This window comes from Bufo bufo, chromosome 1, assembly GCF_905171765.1.
Source record: "Bufo bufo chromosome 1, aBufBuf1.1, whole genome shotgun sequence".
NCBI lineage: Eukaryota > Metazoa > Chordata > Amphibia > Anura > Bufonidae > Bufo > Bufo bufo.
The window spans coordinates 425,122,640-425,144,388 of NC_053389.1; the positions used below are offsets into that span (position 1 = coordinate 425,122,640).

At 43.9% G+C, this 21,749-nt stretch overlaps 1 protein-coding gene across 3 annotated transcripts in view; it reads left to right on the forward strand.

The window, feature by feature from the left end:
- Nucleotides 1–4,259: 4,259 nt before the first annotated feature.
- The window catches only part of PPARGC1B (PPARG coactivator 1 beta), a 97,895-nt gene continuing 80,405 nt past the window's right edge, over nucleotides 4,260–21,749 (forward strand). For 2 of the 3 annotated variants that reach the window (XM_040406547.1, XM_040406549.1), the window contains exon 1: nucleotides 4,260–4,594. In XM_040406547.1, coding sequence (XP_040262481.1) covers nucleotides 4,523–4,594 — 72 coding nt within the window. In that variant the 5' untranslated portion in view covers nucleotides 4,260–4,522. The remainder of the gene's footprint in view (nucleotides 4,595–21,749) is intronic. The other variant, XM_040406548.1, reaches the window with a different exon arrangement.

Below are 21,749 nucleotides of genomic sequence, written 5' to 3' on the forward strand. Positions count from 1 at the left end.
CAGGAATTTTCTTGAAGACTGTCTTATTGGTATATGTAGGTAAGCATCTTTCAGGTGTAACGAAGGCATGAACTGACCCTCTTGAAGCACTGCAGTGACCGATCTTTTGGTTTTAATTCTGAAGTGGATTTTTATGATATAACGATTCAGATAACGAAGGTCTATGATCAAACATCATCTTCCCCCTGGCTTGGGAACTGGGAACAGCCTGGAATACACTCCTGCCCCTCTTGATGTTTTGAAACCGGTTCTGATGCTCCTTTTTGTAGAAATTCTTCTACTAGTTGTATAATTTGCGGGTCTTCTTTTTGATTTAAAAGGAATCTGTTTCTTGGACAGCGATGGAATTCCAGAGCATAATCTTCTTTTATGATTTCCAGAAACCATTTGTCTGAAGTAGTCTTTTGCCAAGTTGAGTAATATTGAATAGGTCTACTTTCACACTCGCGTTTTGGCTTTCCGTTTGTGAGATCCGTTCAGGGCTCTCACAAGCGGTCCAAAACGGATCAGTTTGCATTCTAAATGGAAAAGGATCCGCTCAGAATGCATCAGTTTGGTCTCCATTCCGCTTTGGAGACACACCCGTGTGATGAAACAAAGCCAAACGGATACATTCACTGACACAATAGAAAACGGATCCGTCCTCCATTGACTTTCAATGGTGTTCAAGACGGATCTGTCTTGGCTATGTTAAAGATAATACAAACGGATCTGTTCTGAACGGATGCAGACGGTTTTATTATCTGAATGGATCCGTGCATGACGGATTCGCACAAAACGCGAGTGTGAAAGTAGTCTTAGGCGACCCCCTACTCTTTGACTTCTGGCGTCAGAATTCTGATTTGGATGGCTTATTTTCATCAGTTTTTCTCCTTGATTTTTCTGACGATACTCTACGGAATCTACGGTCTGTTCTCCCTCTGTCAGAACGTCCACGGAAGCTAGATCTTTGGTATCCTTGTCTTCTGTAGGGATGAAAAAACCTTGTCCGATTTTTTCACCTGGACTGTGGTAATTCTAGAGCTTTATCTTCCTTGTTAGCTTCTAGCAGGTTGTCCAGCTGAGAGCCAAACAATCTTCCTGTCTCAAAAGTAAGAGAACAAAGATTACTCTTTGATGCCATGTCTCCTGACCACAGTTTCAGCCAAATGGATCTTCTAACAGAAATATTAAGTGCCATGTTCTTCGCTAGAACCCTTAAGGAATCTACAGGAAAATTGAAGAGGAAATCTGCTGCAAGCTTCATGGTTGGCAATTGCTGGAGCAATTCGTCCCTTGGTACTCCATCTTCTATATCTTTCCCAAAATCAATTAACCAGACTCTAAGAGCCCGGGCTACTGGTACTGCAGCCATGGCAGCTTTATTGAGTGAAGCTAGGTAGGTATTCAGTCTTTTTAAAAGGTTGTTTGCTTTTTTATCCATTGGATCATTAAGCAAAGTGAAATTATCTGAAGAAAAAAATGATCTTCTGGCAGGTCTAGTTACAAAAGGATCAACCCTGGATGGAGACTCCCAGCTTACTGACTCAGAAGGATCCATTTTGTACATGGCTTTAAATCTGGACCCTAGGTCCATTTTTTTAACGGGATATATCCATTCATTCTGAATGGCAGACTCAAATACCAGATGGCTTGGGAATACACATGCTCTTTTTCTTTGAAAGTAGAATAAACGTTCTTCATCCTGATCAGCAGTAATCTCCTTCCTAGACTCCATTATATTCTTTACCTACTTTATGAAACGATTTGCATTTTCCTTTCTGAAAAGAAAACTTATAATGTATAATGTACAGTGTAATGTATTATATAACTACTGTCTGTATACATGCCATATACATGATGTTCTGCAGCAGCTGAGGTGTTATATAGAACCTTTATAATGTACCATGTAATGTATTATATACCTACTCCTGTCTGTATACATGTCATATACATGATGTTCTCCAGCAGCTGAGGTGTTATATAGAACCTTTATAATGTACCATGTAATGTATTATATAACTACTCCTGTCTGTACACATGTCATATACATGATGTTCTGCAGCAGCTGAGGTGTTATATAGAAGCTTTATAATGTACCATGTAATGTATTATATAACTACTCCTGTCTGTATACATGTCATATACAGGATGTTCTGCAGCAGCTGAGGTGTTATATAGAACCTTTATATAATGTACCATGTAATGTATTATATAACTACTCCTGTCTGTATACATGGCATATATATAATTTTCTACAGCAGCTGAGGTGTTATATAGAACCTTTATAATGTACCATGTAATGTATTATATACCTACTCCTGTCTGTATACATGTCATATATATGATGTTCTGCAGCAGCTGAGGTGTTATATGGAACCTTTATAATGTACCGTGTAATGTATTATATAACTACTCCTGTCTGTATACATGTCATATATATAATGTTCTGCAGTAGCTGAGGTGTTATATAGAACCTTTATATAATGTACCATGTAATGTATTATATTACTACTCCTGTCTGTATACATGTCATATACAGGATGTTCTGCAGCAGCTGAGGTGTTATATAGAAACTTTATAATATATAATGTACCATGTAATGTATTATATAACTCCTCCTGTCTGTATACGTGTCATATATATGAGGCTCTGCAGCAGCTGAGGTGTTATATAGAACCTTTATATAATGTACCGTGTAATGTATTATATAACTCCTCCTGTCTGTATACATGTCATATATATGAGGTTCTGCAGCAGCTGAGGTGTTATATAGAACATTTATATAATGTACCGTGTAATGTATTATATAACTCCTTCTGTCTGTATACATGAGGTTCTGCAGCAGCTGAGGTGTTATATAGAACATTTATATAATGTACCATGTAATGCATTATATAACTCCTCCTGTCTGTATACATGAGGTTCTGCAGCAGCTGAGGTGTTAAATAAAACATTTATATAATGTACCGTGTAATGTATTATATAACTCCTCCTGTCTGTATACATGTCATATACATGAGGTTCTGCAGCAGCTGAGGTGTTATATAGAACCTTTATATAATGTACCATGTAATGTATTATATAACTCCTCCTGATTGTATACATGTCATATACATGATGTTCTGCAGCAGCTGAGGTGTTATATAGAACATTTATATAATGTACCATGTAATATATAACTCCTCCTGTCTGTATACATGAGGTTCTGCAGCAGCTGAGGTGTTATATAGAAACTTTATATAATGTACCATGTAATGTATTATATAACTACTCCTGTCTGTATACATGTCATATATATGAGGTTCTGCAGCAGCTGTGGTGTTATATAGAACCTTCATATAATGTACCATGTAATGTATTATATAACTCCTCCTGTCTGTATACATGTCATATATATGAGGTTCTGCAGCAGCTGTGGTGTTATATAGAACATTTATATAATGTACCATGTAATATATAACTCCTCCTGTCTGTATACATGTCATATACATGAGGTTCTGCAGCAGCTGAGGTGTTATATAGAACATTTATATAATGTACCATGTAATGTATTATATAACTACTCCTGTCTGTATACATGTCATATATATGAGGTTCTGCAGCAGCTGAGGTGTTATATAGAACCTTTATAATGTACCATGTAATGTATTATATAACTACTCCTGTCTGTATACATGTCATATACATGAGGTTCTGCAGCAGCTGAGGTGTTTCCGGGAGGTGTTAGTGACTATATAATGTGTTGTGTAATGTAATATATGTAAGAAGTTCTGCTGTTAGGTAACTGCTCGGTCTAGCCCGTCACGTCTAAGAGGTTGTGCAGCAGCTTCGGTGTTATATAGAACATTTATATAATGTACCATGTAATGTATTATATAACTCCTCCTGTCTGTATACATGTCATATATATGAGGTTCTGCAGCAGCTGAGTTGTTATATAGAACATTTATATAATGTACCGTGTAATGTATTATATAACTACTCCTGTCTGTATACATGTCATATATATGATGTTCTGCAGCAGCTGAGGTGTTATATAGAACCTTTATATAATGTAGCATGTAATGTATTATATAACTACTACTGTCTGTATACATGTCATATATATGAGGTTCTGCAGCAGCTGAGGTGTTATATAGAACCTTTATATAATGTACCATGTAATGTATTATATAACTCCTCCTGTCTGTATACATGTCATATGCATGAGGTTCTGCAGCAGCTGAGGTGTTTCCGGGAGGTGTTAGTGTTGTGTAATGTTATGTAATATATGTAAGAAGTTCTGCTGTTAGGTAACTGCTCGGTCTAGCCCGTCACGTCTAAGAGGTTGTGCAGCAGCTTCGGTGTTGGGGGCTCGTTCTCGTTAGGTAACGGCAGTGCCAAGTAATGTGGGGCAAAGGTGGCAGAGTGGCAGTGTCCACCCCCTGGAGCGGCGCTGTCAGGCGGCTGTGTCCTCCCCTTTGCCGGGTCCCCCTCCCTCTCCTCCTCCTTCTTCACACTCAGCTCTCTCCTCTCAGGCTGGAAGCTGCACTCGCTGAAAATGGCGGACTGCAGCACACTGCTGGATGAAGCGCTGGAGTCATTCGTGTTCAGCTACCTGACTGACAGCCCGGTAAGAGCAGCCTGCACTGGGCACAGATGTGGGGGGCTGGCAGTTGTTGTTTCTAGTGACAGGTGAGGTCCCCTCATTTTTTGCAGACACCCCATGTTGTGCACCCTGAGCTGCTGCATGGGTATATTTTACAAGTTGGCACTTTTTACCCTTTACAGCAGGTGCAGTGCCCCCCCACTCTTGGTGCGTGGTATGCACCAGTGCCCCCCCACATGCACCATGCTCTGCTAGTACCCACACATGCCAGGCAGTCACCCCAGTGCCCACTTCTTTCCCGTCCAGTGTTCCCCGCAGCACGTGTACCCCTCTCCTGCCCCGCATTGTCCGCATAGGCTGTCAACTCCATTCATTCCCGACACCTGACACGTGGTGGGCACGGAGCCTTGGCTGTAGTGTGCCCTAATGGCACCGGTTACCCATGCGGTGTGAGCAGGATGTAACATGCGGCGCTGGAGGGGGCGTGTAGCCGGTCTCTGCCTATAGGAGCCTATCATATGATTCACTTTCGTAATCCTGTGCCCATGTGGCGTGCACGGATCGTGTGGTGCCAGGCGGCATCCTGGGCACGGATTACATGAGTATCCAGATACATAATGACAGCAGGATGTGCGGCTGCTACTGATACTATGTGTAAGAAGTCAGCTCTGCTTACTTCCTTTCTGGGGGCACTGTGCCAGTCTATAGATAGCGCCCCTATATTCCCACATGTGCCATAGCTAACCATGTCTACCCAAAATGACAGACTTTGTTTCTAGATAGTGGCCTGTCATAGTCGCCTTATACTACATACCATTCTATCCATGTGCCTGGAAGACATTACACAAGCCGTGTGTATGTAGTCTGCAGACCCTGTCCAGTTTCCAGCTGCAGCTAGACCGAAAAGTCACTGTGTAGGTGCAGCAGAGCTGGATTTGTCATTTGGTGCAGCTCATCAGGACGTCAGCCATCTGTTTGGGTTGCTGAGTGACAGTGTCAGCCCTGCTACATCTGTCTACCCCATAAGACTTGGAGCCCTGCAGAGGCGACCTTGCGCTGTAGACATAGCTGTGCCCGGGCACACATGTGCTGTGTCCTCAGTAGGGTTCTCTGCAGCAGGATTTCGGTGCATTCAGTTTCATAACCGTGCCGCAGAGTAGTGGTTACAAAACAGAGCTGTTCTGGGCGTGATGGTGACGCTGCCCGCTCCAGGCTGGTATTACGGGCAGTGACATCCTGCTCTTATTGACATTTCTAATGGATGGAGATGTGATTGCATGAATCATCTCCAGTCTGCAGCGGCAAGAGCCAGGTAGCATCTTACTCCATGTAGACTGATCAGGCTGCCTGCACAGTATAGGATGGCACGGAAGCAGTGCCAGGCGGGCTCCGAGAAATGTATACATTTTAGTTATGCCCCATCTGTATAGGACGCATTATAGACATTGCGTTGCATGGATCTTCTCAGTAAATAAGTAAACCCCGTCAGTGCCCTCCTTTACCCCAATCTTGTGCCCACAATTCATGCAGCATTTACCCCTCGCTGTTGAATTGGGCATACTGTTGTAATTGCACTGGATCCATTTGGACCTCTCCAGTTTGATATTTTTGTAGTAGATTGACATTCAGAACTTCCATAGGCATCAATAGAGAAACCCACCCAAAGGATTTAGGAGACGGAAGCAAATACCTAAGGCCTCTTTCACACGGGCGAGATTTCCGCGCGGGTGCAATGCGTGAGGGGAACGCATTGCACCCGCACTGAATGCGGACCCATTCATTTCTATGGGGCTGTGCACACGAGCTGTGATTTTCACGCATCACTTGTGCGTTGCGTGAAAATCGCAGTATGCTCTATTTTGTGCGTTTTTCACGCAACGCAGGCCCCATAGAAGTGAATGGGGCCGCGTTAAAAACGCAAGCAAGTGCGGATGTGGTGTGCTTTTCACGCACAGTTGCTAGGTGACAATCGGGATGGGGACCCAATCATTATTATTTTCCCTTAAAACATGGTTATAAGGGAAAATAATAGCATTCTGAATACAGAATGCTAAGTACAATAGGGCTGGAGGGGTAAAAAAAAATATAATTTAACTCACCTTAAAGGGAGTCTGTCATCAGCATTTCACTTTTTTAACCCTTCCCATAGCTCCCTAGCATGCTTACAGTTAATCAAAACGTTACCTCTGGCATCTTTCCTGCTCTTATAAATCCATCAAAAACGATCTTTATAAGATATGCAAATGAGGGCTCGCAAGTGCCCAGGGGCAGCATTACTCTCTTAGGTGCCCTGCTTGCTCAGCCTTTTCATTGCGTCCCTCCGTGCGCCCATCCTTTCCCTCTGACCGCCTTTCTCATAGCTTGTTATTCTGCCGAGATCCCGCGCATGCGTACTCCGTCCGTCGGCCGGCGCATGCGCACTGCGATGCCCATTCCTTGTGTGGCATCACAGTAATTAATGCGCAATAGTTACTGTGATGCCATACAAGGTATGGGCATCGCAGTGCGCATGCGCCGGCCAAAGGAATGAGTGCGCAGACGCGGGAACTCGGCGGAATAACAAGTTGGTAGATAGGCGGTCAGAGGGAAAGGATGGGCGGGCGGAGGGTAGGAAGGGGTGGGGGGACGCAATGAGAAGGCTGAGCAAGCAGGGCACCTAAGAGAGTAACGCTGCCCCTGGGCACTTGCGAGCCCTCATTTGCATATCTTATAAAGATCGTTTTTGATGGATTTATAAGTGCAGGAAAGATGCCAGAGGTAACGTTTTGATTAACTATAAGCATGCTAGGGAGCTATGGGAAGGGTTAAAAAAGTGAAATGCTGGTGACCGACTCCCTTTAATCCACTTGTTCACGCAGCCCGGCTTCTCTTCTTACTTCTTTGCTGTACAGGAGGAAAAGGACCTATGGTGACATCACTGCGCTCATCACATGGTCCATCACATGATCCGTCGCCATGGTGATTTATCATGTGATGGACCATGAGATGAGCACAGTGATGTCATCAAAGGTCCTTTACCCAGGTCCTGAAGAAAGAAGAGAAGCCGGGCTGCGCGAACAAGTGGATTAAGGTGAGTTAAATAATTTGTAATTTTTTTTTAACCCCTCCATCCCTATTTTACTAAGCATTCTGTATTAAGAATGCTATTATTTTCCCTTATAACCAACCATGTTATAAGGGAAAATAATACAATCTACACAACACCTAACCCAAACCTGCACTTCTGTGAAGAAGTTCGGGTTTGGGTACCAAACATGCCGATTTTTCTCACGCACGTGCAAAACGCATTAAAATGTTTTGCACTCACGTGGAAAAATTGCGCATTTTCCCGCGACGCACCCGCATCTTATCCGGCCCAAATCCATGACGCCCATGTGAAAGAGGCCTAAGTGCTGAAACGGCAGATCTACCATAATATAGCCCTGAATAGGCGGAATCTTCCACTTAATGCAAAATTTGCTCAAATGATTGCCTAGCAAGTATACCGTTGGATAATAATGACCCAAGAGCTGATACCTTTGGCCGTGGGTCAGGGCAAAACTAGGTCCACCATTTGTTCCTCATCATGAGAGAGCCTGCATCAGCTCACAGTTGTGTGAATTGCGGATGCTAGCCCCCCCCCCCCCCAAGTAACATGGAGGGTGAGGGTAGGTTCACACCTCCATTTACCACATCCAGCAGAGTTCACTGGATCCCACCGCCTTTCGGCCGGACATAAGGAATTCCATTCTCCGTATTTTTTTATGTGTGGTGAAAAGCTTGATTTGAATGAATGGACAGTACAGAATAAATCACTTTTAATCACCACTGAGATTTGGTGAGGAAACAATTGGCAAGCAAGAAATGTCACAAAGTCTCCCAGATTACACAATCTTTTGTGTCTGCTTCTAGTATCATGGACCTAAGACTCCCTCCCTCCATTCAACAATTATGGTGAGCAAAGGTTGTGAAGTATAAATCTCAAAGACCAGTAGTACTATGAACACATACTGCAAAATGAAATGGAGCTTAGCAGGCCATTGCCTGTGGTGTTTGTGACAGGTTTGCTTAAAGGGGTTGTCTGGTTTCAAGAGAAAACTGGACAACTCAGGGGATCAATCTGTAAAAAAGAATAGATGACTACTTACCTGACAGATCCCGTGCCGCTGCTTCGGTTTTCCTGGTAGCAGCAGTGAGGTCATGCCTACAACACATGACTACTGTAGCCAATCTTAGGTCTCTTCACTGAAGAGACCAGTGATTGGCTGCAGCAGTCACACGTTGTCGATGTGGAGCGGTAGCATGGGATCTGTCATGTAAAGTAATCATCTATTCCTTATGACGGGTCAATCCCTTGAGTTGTCTGGCTTCCTATTGAAACTGGACAACCCCTTTTAAAGGCATCTTAAATGGCTTTTCCCACGAAAAGTATTCTACAGTTTTTAAACCAGCACCTGGATCTGAATACATTTCTAATTGTATGTAATAAAAAATGTAGCATAGCCACCGAGCTATTCAATAAAATATATCTGTATAGTGCCACCTGCTGTTTGTTCTGTTTATTATTTCTTTGACCTGCTCACTGAGATGGCCGCACATGCTCAGTTTCATCCTTCAACTGCCTCCTGAGCTGTGATAGGGAGAGCATGGACACGCCCCCTTAGCTGCAACAGAAAAGACACACCCCCTGAGCTGTCAGCTGGACATAAATCTAGCAGAGCAATAAATGAGGAGATCTCTGGATCCATGTGAGGTACAGGGCTGGTTCTAGATTGTCATGTACTGTATGATGTGTGATTATCATTTTTTACATTAAAGAGGACCTTTCACTAGAATAAAATATCTAAACTAACTATACAGACATGGAGAGCGGCGCCCAGGGATCTCCCTGCACTTACTGTTATCCCTGGGCACCGCTCCGTTCGCCCTTTATAGCCTCCAGTATCTTCATAGTTAGGCTCCACCCAGGGGAACCTGCCGGCGTCTCCTTCTCCCATTCTGTAGCGCTGGCCAATCGCAGCGCTCAACTCATAGCCTGAGAGAAAAAAAAGCCTCTCAGGCTATGAGCTGAGCTCTGCGATTGGCCAGCGCTACAGCATGGGAGAAAGAGACGCCGTCAGGTTCCCCTGGGTGGAGCCTAACTATGAAGATACCGGAGCCTATACCGGGAGAACGGAGTGGCGCCCAGGTATAACAGTAAGTGCAGGGAGATCCCTGGGCGCCGCTCTACATGTCTGTGTACTTAGTTTAGATGTTTTATTCTAGTGAAAGGTCCTCTTTAATCTTGGGATAACATATTTTTGTTTTAAAAAAGGAAGACACTTGGGGAGGGAACTGTGCATTAGTAATAGTGCCCCCCTCCTTCCCATTTGAGAATCCCAGTCATTTTTGGTAACTTATAAATCCTGTCCCAGAAGGAGGACATGTCCTGGAAAAATAAGATTTATGGTGACCCTGTCCTAAGGCGCTTTTAACACGTGCCAAGGATCCGCCATAAGGAACGCTAATTCTGACTAGTTGTCTGTCCCCCATTGTGTTTTGGGTCCAGGCAAAACCGGCACCAGTTGACTTGTATAGCGTCAATTGGTGCTCATTTGGGGCTGAAAGGGCACTTATTGGATAAGGTGGAATTAAAATGTGGCAATTTAAGCTATGTTAGCGCGGTGTGTCCAGCAATTTCCATATGTGCTGTCTATTGTGTAGGCCCGAAGCATGTCCTTTATTGCTTCTCAGCCCCACCGGCTGCAGCCACATGAAATGAGATTAGAAATGGAGTGGAAATATAACCCGGTATGTTAATCCCCTCACTGGTCTGGCTCAATGGATGTTGCAAAAGTGATTAAATAGTCTAAGCCGCCTGGTAAAATGTTACCCAGAGTACATGTGTGCTACTGCCTAGGTGCAGAAGGTGAGTGGTGTGTGCGTGCGGTGAAAGTCTATGTAGTCTCTGATGCAACTGCTGGTAAGGCACTCGGGAGCAGTCACATGCTCTGCTGTTGTAAATTATAAATGGAAGGCGTATGCCCTGACTGCCGCTGACGTCCCTCATTACTGCCTCACCGGGCCCCTCCTTACTACTCTCTGCTGAGTGAATGGAGGCTGATGAGCAAAGTCTGCTTGACACATGTAACATGAAGGACATGAGGTGGCTCCGAGCAATGTGTTTCCTCCTGGATGTCTCTTCCTCTCTAACACGTGCTCCCTGCTGGAGAATAAGGGCTCATTTACTGTAGGCCGCAGCTTACAACTGCTACGCAGAATCTGTCCAGTTTATCACTACTCATTTTAAGGGTACGTTCACACTAGCGTTATTCTTTTCCGGCATTGAGTTCCGTCCTAGGGGCTCAATTCCGGAAAAGAACTGATCAGTTTTATCCTAATGCATTCTGAATCCGTTCAGGATGCATCAGGATGTCTTCAGTTCAGTCTTTTTGACTTTTCAGGACGGAGATAATACCGCAGCAGGCTGCGGTTTTATCTCCGTCTAAAATTCCGGAAAACGGATCCGGCATTGCAGTCTGCGCATGCTCAGACCGCAAAAAATGTGAAAAAAATAAATGCCGGATCCTTTTTTACCGGATGACACCAGAGAGACGGATCCGGCATTTCAATGCATTTGTCATACGGATCAGGATCCTGATCCGTCTGACGAATGCCATCAGTTTGCATGCGTTTTGACAGATCCGGCAGACAGTTCCGGCGACGGAACTTCCTGCCGGAATCCTCGGCCGCAAGTGTGAAAGTACACTAACTTGGACAGTAAATGTTACTGAATATGAGAAAAGAACTATGCTCCAGAAGAAATTCTATAAAAGCGTTTTACAACCTCTAGTTTACTACATTTGTGCTAACATTCAGATTGCTTACGGGACCATTTCTTTCACATATAAGGCAGTATCTTGCGGGTTAATTAATGCGTTTACACCGGCAATTCATGGTAGTCGCCTAGAGGCCATTAAAATCCAATTTGGACCCTTGGCATGGAGTAAAACGCTGATGATCTCAGATGGTTCTCGAATGGAAATCTACTTTGCTAACCTTCAGTGCTCGTTGTAATTTACCTTGGTGGCATAGAGTTCATTAAGAACTGATTAACCAGTGCACATTCCAGAGCGCGGGCCGCGCATTTATCAGGATAGATACCACCGTGCTAGGCATTTGGGCGGTATGTCAAGCCTTTTTAATTACTTTACGAGAAGGGCAGTGATAATGCAGACCTGCAGGCGCTAGTTAACCTGTTACAGAATTGGTGTAAGCCGTGTAAGTCTGCTGAAGGGATTTACATTGTGTTTTAGAAATCTCTTTGCAGTTTATTAGTGGGAGGCTGGGGCTCCAGGGCTTATTATTTAGCCTATTAATGGATACTCTACTTCTCAGAAGTGGTTTCGGCAGGTTATATGGAGAGGTGGCTATGGTTGACATTGCCAGGATCCGCACTGGGATGGTCTCTCTAGGAAGCAGATTTGTGTAAGGTGGGGTTCACATAAACCCGGTGGGGAGAAACTGATGCCAGAATTGATCTCATGGTTTTTGATGGGATCATTCATGGCATCTGGTACATCAGTTGGATGTCTCCTAAGGCTTGTTCACACTGCCATCACAACCTTCCGACAGCTGGACAAAAAACGATGTGTGGAGCGGTATTTTCTTAGCATATTTGCTGGATTGCGGCCGGATCGCTGCTAGACCCTATTAAAGATAATGGGGTCAACGGCGATCCAGCAGGCTATTCCATGCTGAAACAGCCTGCTTAACTCCAGACAGAAAAAAACACTGCATGCAGGGTTTTTCTCTCAGGAGATGGATGTTGGGTTGGTGCACTAAAGGGCACTGCACATACAGTACAGACCAAAAGTTTGGACACACCTTCTCATTCAAAAAGCTTTCTTTATTTTCATGACTATGAAAATTGTACATTCACACTGAAGGCATCAAAACTATGAATTAACACATGTGGAATTATATACATAACAAACAAGTGTGAAACAACTGAAAATATGTCATATTCTAGGTTCTTCAAAGTAGCCACCTTTTGCTTTGATTACTGCTTTGCACACTCTTGGCATTCTCTTGATGAGCTTCAAGAGGTAGTCCCCTGAAATGGTTTTCACTTCACAGGTGTGCCCTGTCAGGTTTAATAAATGGGATTTCTTGCCTTATAAATGGGGTTGGGACCATCAGTGGCGTTGAGGAGAAGTCAGGTGGATACACAGCTGATAGTCCTACTGAATAGACTGTTAGAATTTGTATTATGGCAAGAAAAAAGCAGCTAAGTAAAGAAAAACGAGTGGCCATCATTACTTTGAGAAATGAAGGTCAGTCAGTCAGCCGAAAAATTGGGAAAACTTTGAAAGTAAGGGCTATTTGACCATGAAGGAGAGTGATGGGGTGCTGCGCCAGATGACCTGGCCTCCACAGTCACCGGACCTGAACCCAATCAAGATGGTTTGGGGTGAGCTGGACCGCAGAGTGAAGGCAAAAGGGCCAACAAGTGCTAAGCATCTCAGGGAACTCCTTCAAGACTGTTGGAAGACCATTTCAGGGGACTACCTCTTAAAGCTCATCAAGAGAATGCCAAGAGTGTGCAAAGCAGTAATCAAAGCAAAAGGTGGCTACTTTGAAGAACCTAGAATATGACATATGTTCAGTTGTTTCACACTTGTTTGTTATGTATATAATTCCACATGTGTTAATTCATAGTTTTGATGCCTTCATAGTCATGAAAATAAAGAAAACTCTTTGAATGAGAAGGTGTGTCCAAACTTTTGGTCTGTACTGTATGCCATTTAGGCAAAGCAAACAATAAAAATCAACCTCCTGGACACAATAGATCTGTGTGCCCAGCCTAATATCTAAATTTGTATACAAGAACCATATCACAGGGCATTGTGCATGCTTATGGTGGAATATAAGCAACAAGTTCTTTCTAAGGGTGGTTTCGCATCACGTTTTATGCCTCCGTTTAACGTATACGTTAGAAGAAAAGGATACAAAAACTCAGCACACCATGTCCAAAGTATAATATTTTTTTTTATAATGAAACTCTATGGTGAAGGATGCCACTGTATGGCATCAGTCTGAGGCATCCGTTTAATGTAAATGTTAAAAAGATGGGAACCAAGTCCTCTTTCACATGAGCGATACGGATTGTGTCAGGATCTATTCAGGAAAAAACAGATATTTTTTCATGAAAGTTCAATCCATTTTTTTCTGCAATTGCTTTCAGTGCTTTCAGCGGATTGCATGTATTTTTCACGCGTGTGATGAAGAAAATCTTACAAATTTAGAATCTAAATTTCCTAGCCACCATCAGTAAAAGCGCATTGTATCCAAATGCGTTCCATTTTTTAATGCGTGAAAAATGCACATGCTGCAGGAGATGATGCGTGAAAAACGGCGCTCATGTACTGTATAGACCAGGCATGCTCAACCTGTGGCCCTCCAGCTGTTGCAAAACTACAACTCCCAGCATGCCTGAGCAGCCTACAGCTATCAACCTACAGCAGGGCATTGTGGGAGTTGTAGTTTTACAACAGCTGGAGGGCCGCAGGTTGAGCATGCCTGGTATAGACCCTTTGAAATGAATAGGTCAGGATTCAGTCCCCATGCTGTGGGTTCACTACACATATCGCATACGTACGGAGAAATTAGCATAAAGTTGGGAACTGGCCGGCACGTTGTAGGATGTGCCCGCTGCTGCCACATTTCTTCCCTGCACAGGCAGAAAAAATTAATTTTCACCCTCTCCATTTCATTGGCAGCACCCCCAGCCTCCTGCTGTTTGCTTCACAGAATGTGACAAAACTGCTGAGAATTCTTAGATGTCTGAACTGATAGGAATTGCCACATTTTCCTGGGCGCTTCAGTAATTAGAACCAGTCACTAAACTGTACACTAGGATGCCCTGTCACATGTTCTAATAAGCGTATGTAATGGCTCCCTCTGGGCCAAAGCTTAGTTGATCCACAGACGTGGAAAAAATAGTTTTTAAGATGTTGGCAAACTACAGGCTAATTACTACTGGTGATTCCACCCACGTGACGGGCGTCTGAGACGGTGACAACTTTATCAAGCAGCGACCGAACCTTGGGTGCCGCGTTTCTCTTTCCTGGAGACATCACCAACTCCAGGAAAGGTCTTGATAGGCTGTTGACTACTAGATTACTAGCATTTGTCCTGATGCCTGCACATTTTAATCAGTGGCCTGGCAAGGGTTGAAAATTTATTGGAAGACCTGAGCCTTGGAAACTACAGGCTGATGCCTTCACAACCAACTCCTTGACATTTGAGCAAATGTGTTCTTTCCAACGCTGGAAGGCAGGGAGTGAACGTGGAGAAGAATGAACGATTTTGAACTCTGCAGAGACTTTCCGAATGTTCTGAAACAACCTTTGGTAACATAATTGGAATTGGCTAAGAGCAGGAAAGGATTTGTAACATTTGCTGCAATGTCTGAACTTTGCCACTAGTGACAATGAAACTCGCTGTCGAGGCATTTTACGAAAGTTATATTTGCTAATATATTAGATGCCATTTGGTTACGGTAATGGAGCAACCTTTGTTAATTTTCTTCTTTTTTGGGCTATTGCAAAGGTCACATGGGTAGTGTACGGTGCCATTCAGAGATTTAAGCCTCTTGGTGGCGCTGTCTTTCAGTACTACCGTAATTATTACTAACATAAGAGTGTACCCATTCACTGCAGACAATATGGAGGCATCTACTTTGTGCTCAAATCCAATTTCCTGTGAGAATGTCGTGGCAAGGTTTGAGAAAGGGCTCATGCACACGACCGTGTTTTTTGTCCACATTTTTTGCGGGTTGGATGTGGACCCATTCACTTCACTGTGTGCTGTCTGCAAAAAAATAAAACATGTCCTATAACTTGTCCACTTTACGGACAAGTATAGGACTATTCTATAGATGGCAAGACATTACACTCCGCAAAATACGGAATGCACACGGCCGGTATCCATGTTTTGCAGACTACAAAAAATGGCTACTGCTGCGTTCTGTTCCTTCATAGAAGCAGTAAACCAAAAGCATAATGGGTGTCAGTAAGATTCCGTCATAGTGTCCATCATTTTACAGGGAAAAATGGCGCTGCAGGGTGCACTGCCTCACGTGCAGATTAGCCCTAGGCTGCTTTCACATGGCCATATTTCCTGACGCGGTCATGGGTGGTAAACTGTAATGCTGTGAGTTCCAGCCCTACCACTCTGTGTCTGCTGCCCCATACCCATGCACCATCTGACTGCAGGACCATAGACCCGCGGTCGGGCTGGAACTGACAGTATCATGGATAACTAGCCTCGGTATGTCATAGCAGCCTAAGGCCGATTACCATCTCAACCAGGAAATCGTATAGCAGTCATTTATATATTGTAATAGGTGTGTCAGACTTTTACGCTTTGTCTCCTAGTTGCCGCCTCTTTAGCATTGTCTCGGTTTAGGTCTGACAGGACACGGTGTAATTCTAAACTGACTGGAGTAATGTAGCAATAAACACAAAAGAGGGTTTCTGGGTGCAGCCACACGTCCCATCTTTAATATTTTGGGCGCTGTATGTGTCTCAGGTAAATCTGTAGCAGGCTCCTTCCCCTCCACACGCTGTGTATATCAGTAAGTACAGCCATCTCTTCGTATTGTTCCTATAAACACTGCAAAATGGAGACTCTGCAGGGCCGTGCTGCAGCACTGACATGTCTCCCATCCTGCCTGCCAGAGGAGCGCGTGACACCTTCCTAACATTGCAGAGCTATATTGGGCTAGCAAATGCTACATTTCCAGACGTGACGAGCGTAACAGGACCCATGGCAATTGTCACCCAGTTTACTACAGACTGTGAAGCAATTCAATCCTGTTAGACACTACATCACCCACTCTGGTTCCCCCTCATCTTATCTACTTGCCAGTGATATGTTAGTTCTGACCGAATCATGAACCAGCGGGCCCTAGATGAACAACGCTAACGTAAATTGAAATGGGAAGATGGATATCCTCCATATGTCGTAATGGCTTGATGTGCACAACTGGTGTCTCGTTTAGGACAAGTCCAACCCTTATCAGATGGCTTTCTGTGGTAACTTGGTCCACTACTATCCACACAAGGCAGATCTGTCCTAATCCACATGATTAGTTCCGCACAATGCCGCCATTGGCCTTAATAAATCGTATTATTTGTAGTAGTATTTGTGAATGCCAGCTGGCAGCATGGATGTCCAGGGTTTGTCAGATGTACACCATGTTCCTCTATGAAGAAGAGTGCAGCCATAACCCTTTCATTCCCGGGAACTAATCATGTGGTGAATGAAGGTCAGAAAAGCGAGACATTGATGTTGGTATGCGAGGAAGCGGTCAGTTTATTCACTGCTTATCTGGTAATCAATCTCATAAAACCCAGGGACGAACCTGTTTTGCTGCCATGTTAACCTTATTGCTCCCTTCCACACAAGAAATCGAATAATCTCACGTGCTGTGTTTGACTTCTTGGCCCCTAAAGGCTCTAGGCACTGGGAACGACCTTGGTTAAGTAAAATATAGGTTATTCATTGAAAGCACAAGGGCAGCCAAGCATTTAACGAGATTGGTTCCCAGTATCCCCCCTGGAGACCCTCAGTGCGTTTTCATTTCCTGCAGATCATTAACGAAGACTTAAAAGGGTGTCACAGGCGAGAGCACAGGTGCTGCTGGAGCAGAGCGGCCTGATTTACCTGTTGGGTGGATGAGCTGCGTATGCAAAGCAGGCGTCCTGACCGTCTGCTAATGGTGGTGGTCATAGGAGGAAGTAGTACTGCACGTACATTGTGTGTGTTCTTCACACATCCGCAGCAGGCAAACCACACTGAGCTCCATGGATTATTTTACTGTATCTGAGAAAAAGCTGCTGCTGTTCTAATTCTATCCCACGCCTCCTTGCTCACACGAGTCCCCATCCTACACGCACATTTTTAGAAGCTGCAGCTCCAAACGTGAGCTGTGCCTACTGTGATATCCTGCACAAGCTTGATGTCTGGATGCGGTCAGCATAGCCTGCCTTAAAGAGGTTGGCCCATCTCGCACTTTGTTGGCATATCTCTAGGTCCCACCTCTGTGATCCTCATCTATCTCTAGAACAGGCCACCAAAGCGAAAGAGAGTGCACCGAGCGACGAGCTCTCAGTTCACTTCTATGGGAGTTCCAAAAAAAGCCAAGCGAGTGCACTCTCCTTTGCTTTGGGGGCCCAGATCTTGAGATAGGCCACCAAAGTGTAAGATGTGCCAACCCCTTTAAATTAATGTTGCATATTGTCATGGTGCTTTTTACCATCCTGCTCTTTGGCAGGGTCATGACGAAAATCAAGGGACATCAGTGTTTTTACGTTGTGTAATGATTTATAAGACATTAGAGCAATGACTAGATCACCTTAGGCATGACTACATAACCACGATCGGAACTGGTCTACCATCCAAACGTACAGGCCTTGTGGTATCAGAATCTAGTCTCCAGGGATATGGAGTCAGTATCACTCATCCCCATACAGAATCATTGTTTCTGGGCAGTAGACCACTGTTAACACAGCACGATTTGCTGCCCAGAAACAATGATTTTTGTGTTCTCATAAACGATTGTTTCACCTGATGCAATTATCTTCTGGTCCGCTATTTGTTTATTTCCTTTCTGCCATGGACATGATCATGTCCTCTGCTGCAGCCAATGAATGGATTCAGTGGTGATGTGAAGCCAGTGATTGACGACAGCGGAGCAGATGATCATACTGGGCCGGACCGGAAGATGGACACACAGCAGGACCGAAGTGGCAGTAAGCAGGTAAGAATAATTCTTTCCATAGTGGAGGCAGGCTACAGGCCCCCATGAAAAGTAACTTGGTAAACAGCACAGGGGAGAACACAGGAAAGGTGAGAACTGATTATCTATCACCACTAGAACACCCAGCTTATCACTATTTATAGTATAAGGACTGGGGAGAACACAGGAGAGGTAAGAACTGATTATCTATCACCACTAGTACACCCAGCTTATCACTATTTATAGTATAAGGACTGGGGAGAACACAGGAGAGGTAAGAACTGATTATCTATCACCACTAGTACACCCAGCTTATCACTATTTATAGTATAAGGACTGGGGAGAACACAGGAGAGGTAAGAACTGATTATCTATCACCACTAGTACACCCAGCTTATCACTATTTATAGTATAAGGACTGGGGAGAACACAGGAGAGGTAAGAACTGATTATCTATCACCACTAGTACACCCAGCTTATCACTATTTATAGTATAAGGACTGGGGAGAACACAGGAGAGGGGAGAACTGATTATCTATCACCACTAGAACACCCTGCTTATCACTATTTATAGTATAAGGACTGGGGAGAACACAGGAGAGGGGAGAACTGATTATCTATCACCACTAGAACACCCTGCTTATCACTATTTATAGTATAAGGACTGGGGAGAACACAGGAGAGGGGAGAACTGATTATCTATCACCACTAGAACACCCTGCTTATCACTATTTATAGTATAAGGACAGCAGAGAACACAGGAGAGGTTAGGGCTGATTATCACTAATTTATTAGCATTTTCTGCCACTTTCATGTTTAGAAATGTAGGGGTGAATAAAATCCAGACATCAACTTGCATTATTTTTTTTTTTTTTGTACATGCAGTTTTTGCAGTAAAAATGCCAGCCCGACATTAGCATGAAGTCTATGGAAAATATTAAATACAAGGCAGTGTTTTTTTTGCCTAGTGGCTTATTTTTGTGTCTCTGGATTTTACGAAAATAATTAAAAATGTATGAAAAAAAACTAAAACGGGAACATCAACCACTCAAAAATGCATTCCACACACTATACTTTTTTTTTTATATAAGTGGTCTGCCGTATATGAAAGAGCTATGTGGATGGGGTCCTCCTGAGGTCAGTTGTATCGGAGTACGAGCCGGATTCCCTAATTTGCCCTTTGTTGCTAGGGGAATTTATGGGCTGGAAGACTTAACAACTCTGATTTGTTTATTGGGCTAACAGTGGGAAGGAGACCCCTTTTATAAACCCAGTCCCGTGGAGCTCCATGTCAGTTTTGGTGCAGAAGAGCTGTAAAACCGTGTGCCGCCCACCCTCGCTGTTTTCTAATCGTGATGTGTATTGTAGGGGTGTTGTGGCCCAACTTTTTCTTGGTATATGACGTTAGTATGAACTTGTTTTTAATTATTTATTTAAAGGATAGATTTATTAATATTTTTATTCTAGTTGTTTACTCATTTATTTAACCCTAAATAAACATCGCTTCCAATTTTATCCACACTCAAGTGTCTGGTGTTTTTTTTTTATTAATTAATGCTTTATTAGTGTCTACTATCTATTTAATGGGAGTTTTGCTGTCATGAAGCCGCACGGATATGCTTGACATATCCGCCAATTGCTTGCAGTGGCTCATATTTACTAATACTAGAAAGTGTCGTATTTGCCTTTTCCTATTCTGCCGTCACCACTTTCCAACAAGGGGCGTGATTAGGGAGGGGACAGGACCAGTGGGCCCGGCACATGTATCTTTATTTATGGGAAGAAAGGGGTGCAAATGAGCTCTTAAGTTCTGCCTCTAATTGCCTCCAAACGTAAGGCAGATACCCTATAAGTCAATATTGGACCCTTTAAAATAGGCCTTGAGACATAACTCAGATATTAAATAAGCTAGTACCTTATCTGCCAGGGGCGGATTGGACATAGACCCTACAGGGAAATTTTCCAGGGGGCCACCTAAGTCATCCTCTCCGCGGCTGGCCAGGTACATAATGAGCTCTCAACGGTAATTAACGCTGTGAGAATCGGGTACTCATGTACCTGGCTAGGGACCGCACATACCTTCCTGAATTCAACTGCTGTGGCACGCACCTCACCACCTAAACCCCCTGCTCCACAGACAACTGGAGGAGGAGGACAGAAGATGGCAGCTATTGATGGCCACTACAGAAGGCCAGCTTTTGGGGCAGCATATTGTGCTACACTGTGTTTATTTAAAAAATCGAATTTATAGGATAGCTGCATTACATCTGGTGACATTAGAGGCAGAACTTGTTAAGAGCTCATTTGCATCCCTTCTTCCTAGCGTTCCACAGGAGCGCGGATGGCCTATAAGTCTCCTCACGCCAAATAAGGCAATCTCTCCCCAAAGAGAGATAGCGCCCCCCCCCCCCCCCCCCAATATCTTCATTTATGGGAGAAATTTACGGCAGCTCCAAGCTGCTGTAGATTTCTATTTAGATGCACAGACTGGCATTGGGTGTGCCTAATTTATGACAAGGCCTGCGCCATATGATAAATTAGGACCATCATCTGGCAGCGTAGTGGAGATCATACAATTAGGAGCATTATATCTGTCAGCGTAGGGGAGATCATAGAACGGTGTAAAATGATAGTCTATGATAAATTCCCAACCCCCCCCCTAAAGATGTTATACTGTCCCAGATTTATCCTAAAACTGGTGCTGGATAATAAATTTGGTGCACCTATAGACCTAGTTCAGTTCCGCTGATTTGGTATTTTTGTCCTCTTCTGCAAATACACAGAGAGTCACTCAGAACAAAGCACAGGACAGCATTTCCCCTGTAAAACCCCCTGTGCAGAGATCTTGGGTGAATGCTTCCTTGTATGTGGTTTGAAAGAGCGCTAGGCCAGAATTTCCAGATTTAGATTGCGTTCCATTGCTGGCTAAAGTGCTGTGTGACAAGTCTTGTGACTTTGTATCAGACTGGAATGCATGAGAGGGGTTGTAAGGCGCTGCCTCTTCTCTTTATTACTGTGTTCAGCTGGGAGAGGGGTTTTTGCCATTTCCTTTTAAAGACAAGATTCCAAACAAAACCCTCCTGATGATCTTTGGGAGGGCGACTACTCGCATCCTTCTGCTCACTTCTTTTGTAGCAGAATTGCAACTTAACCTCTGAGTTACTTGAAGTAGACAATTGCAGCCTCCATGACGCACAATCCGGCTATTGTACTGTAGGCTTCTCTCTGGCATGTGACAACCTATTCTATCCCACTGCAGAGATATAATATGCAAGCCATGCGGAGCTGCATGGACGTCAGCCCCCTATGATGTGCAGCAGCGTTATGCATAGAAATGAAAACAGTGCTGCAGAGTGTGCTCCTTATGGACAGTATGTGCAGTCCATTCCATCCCTGGTCTAATATAGTAATTTG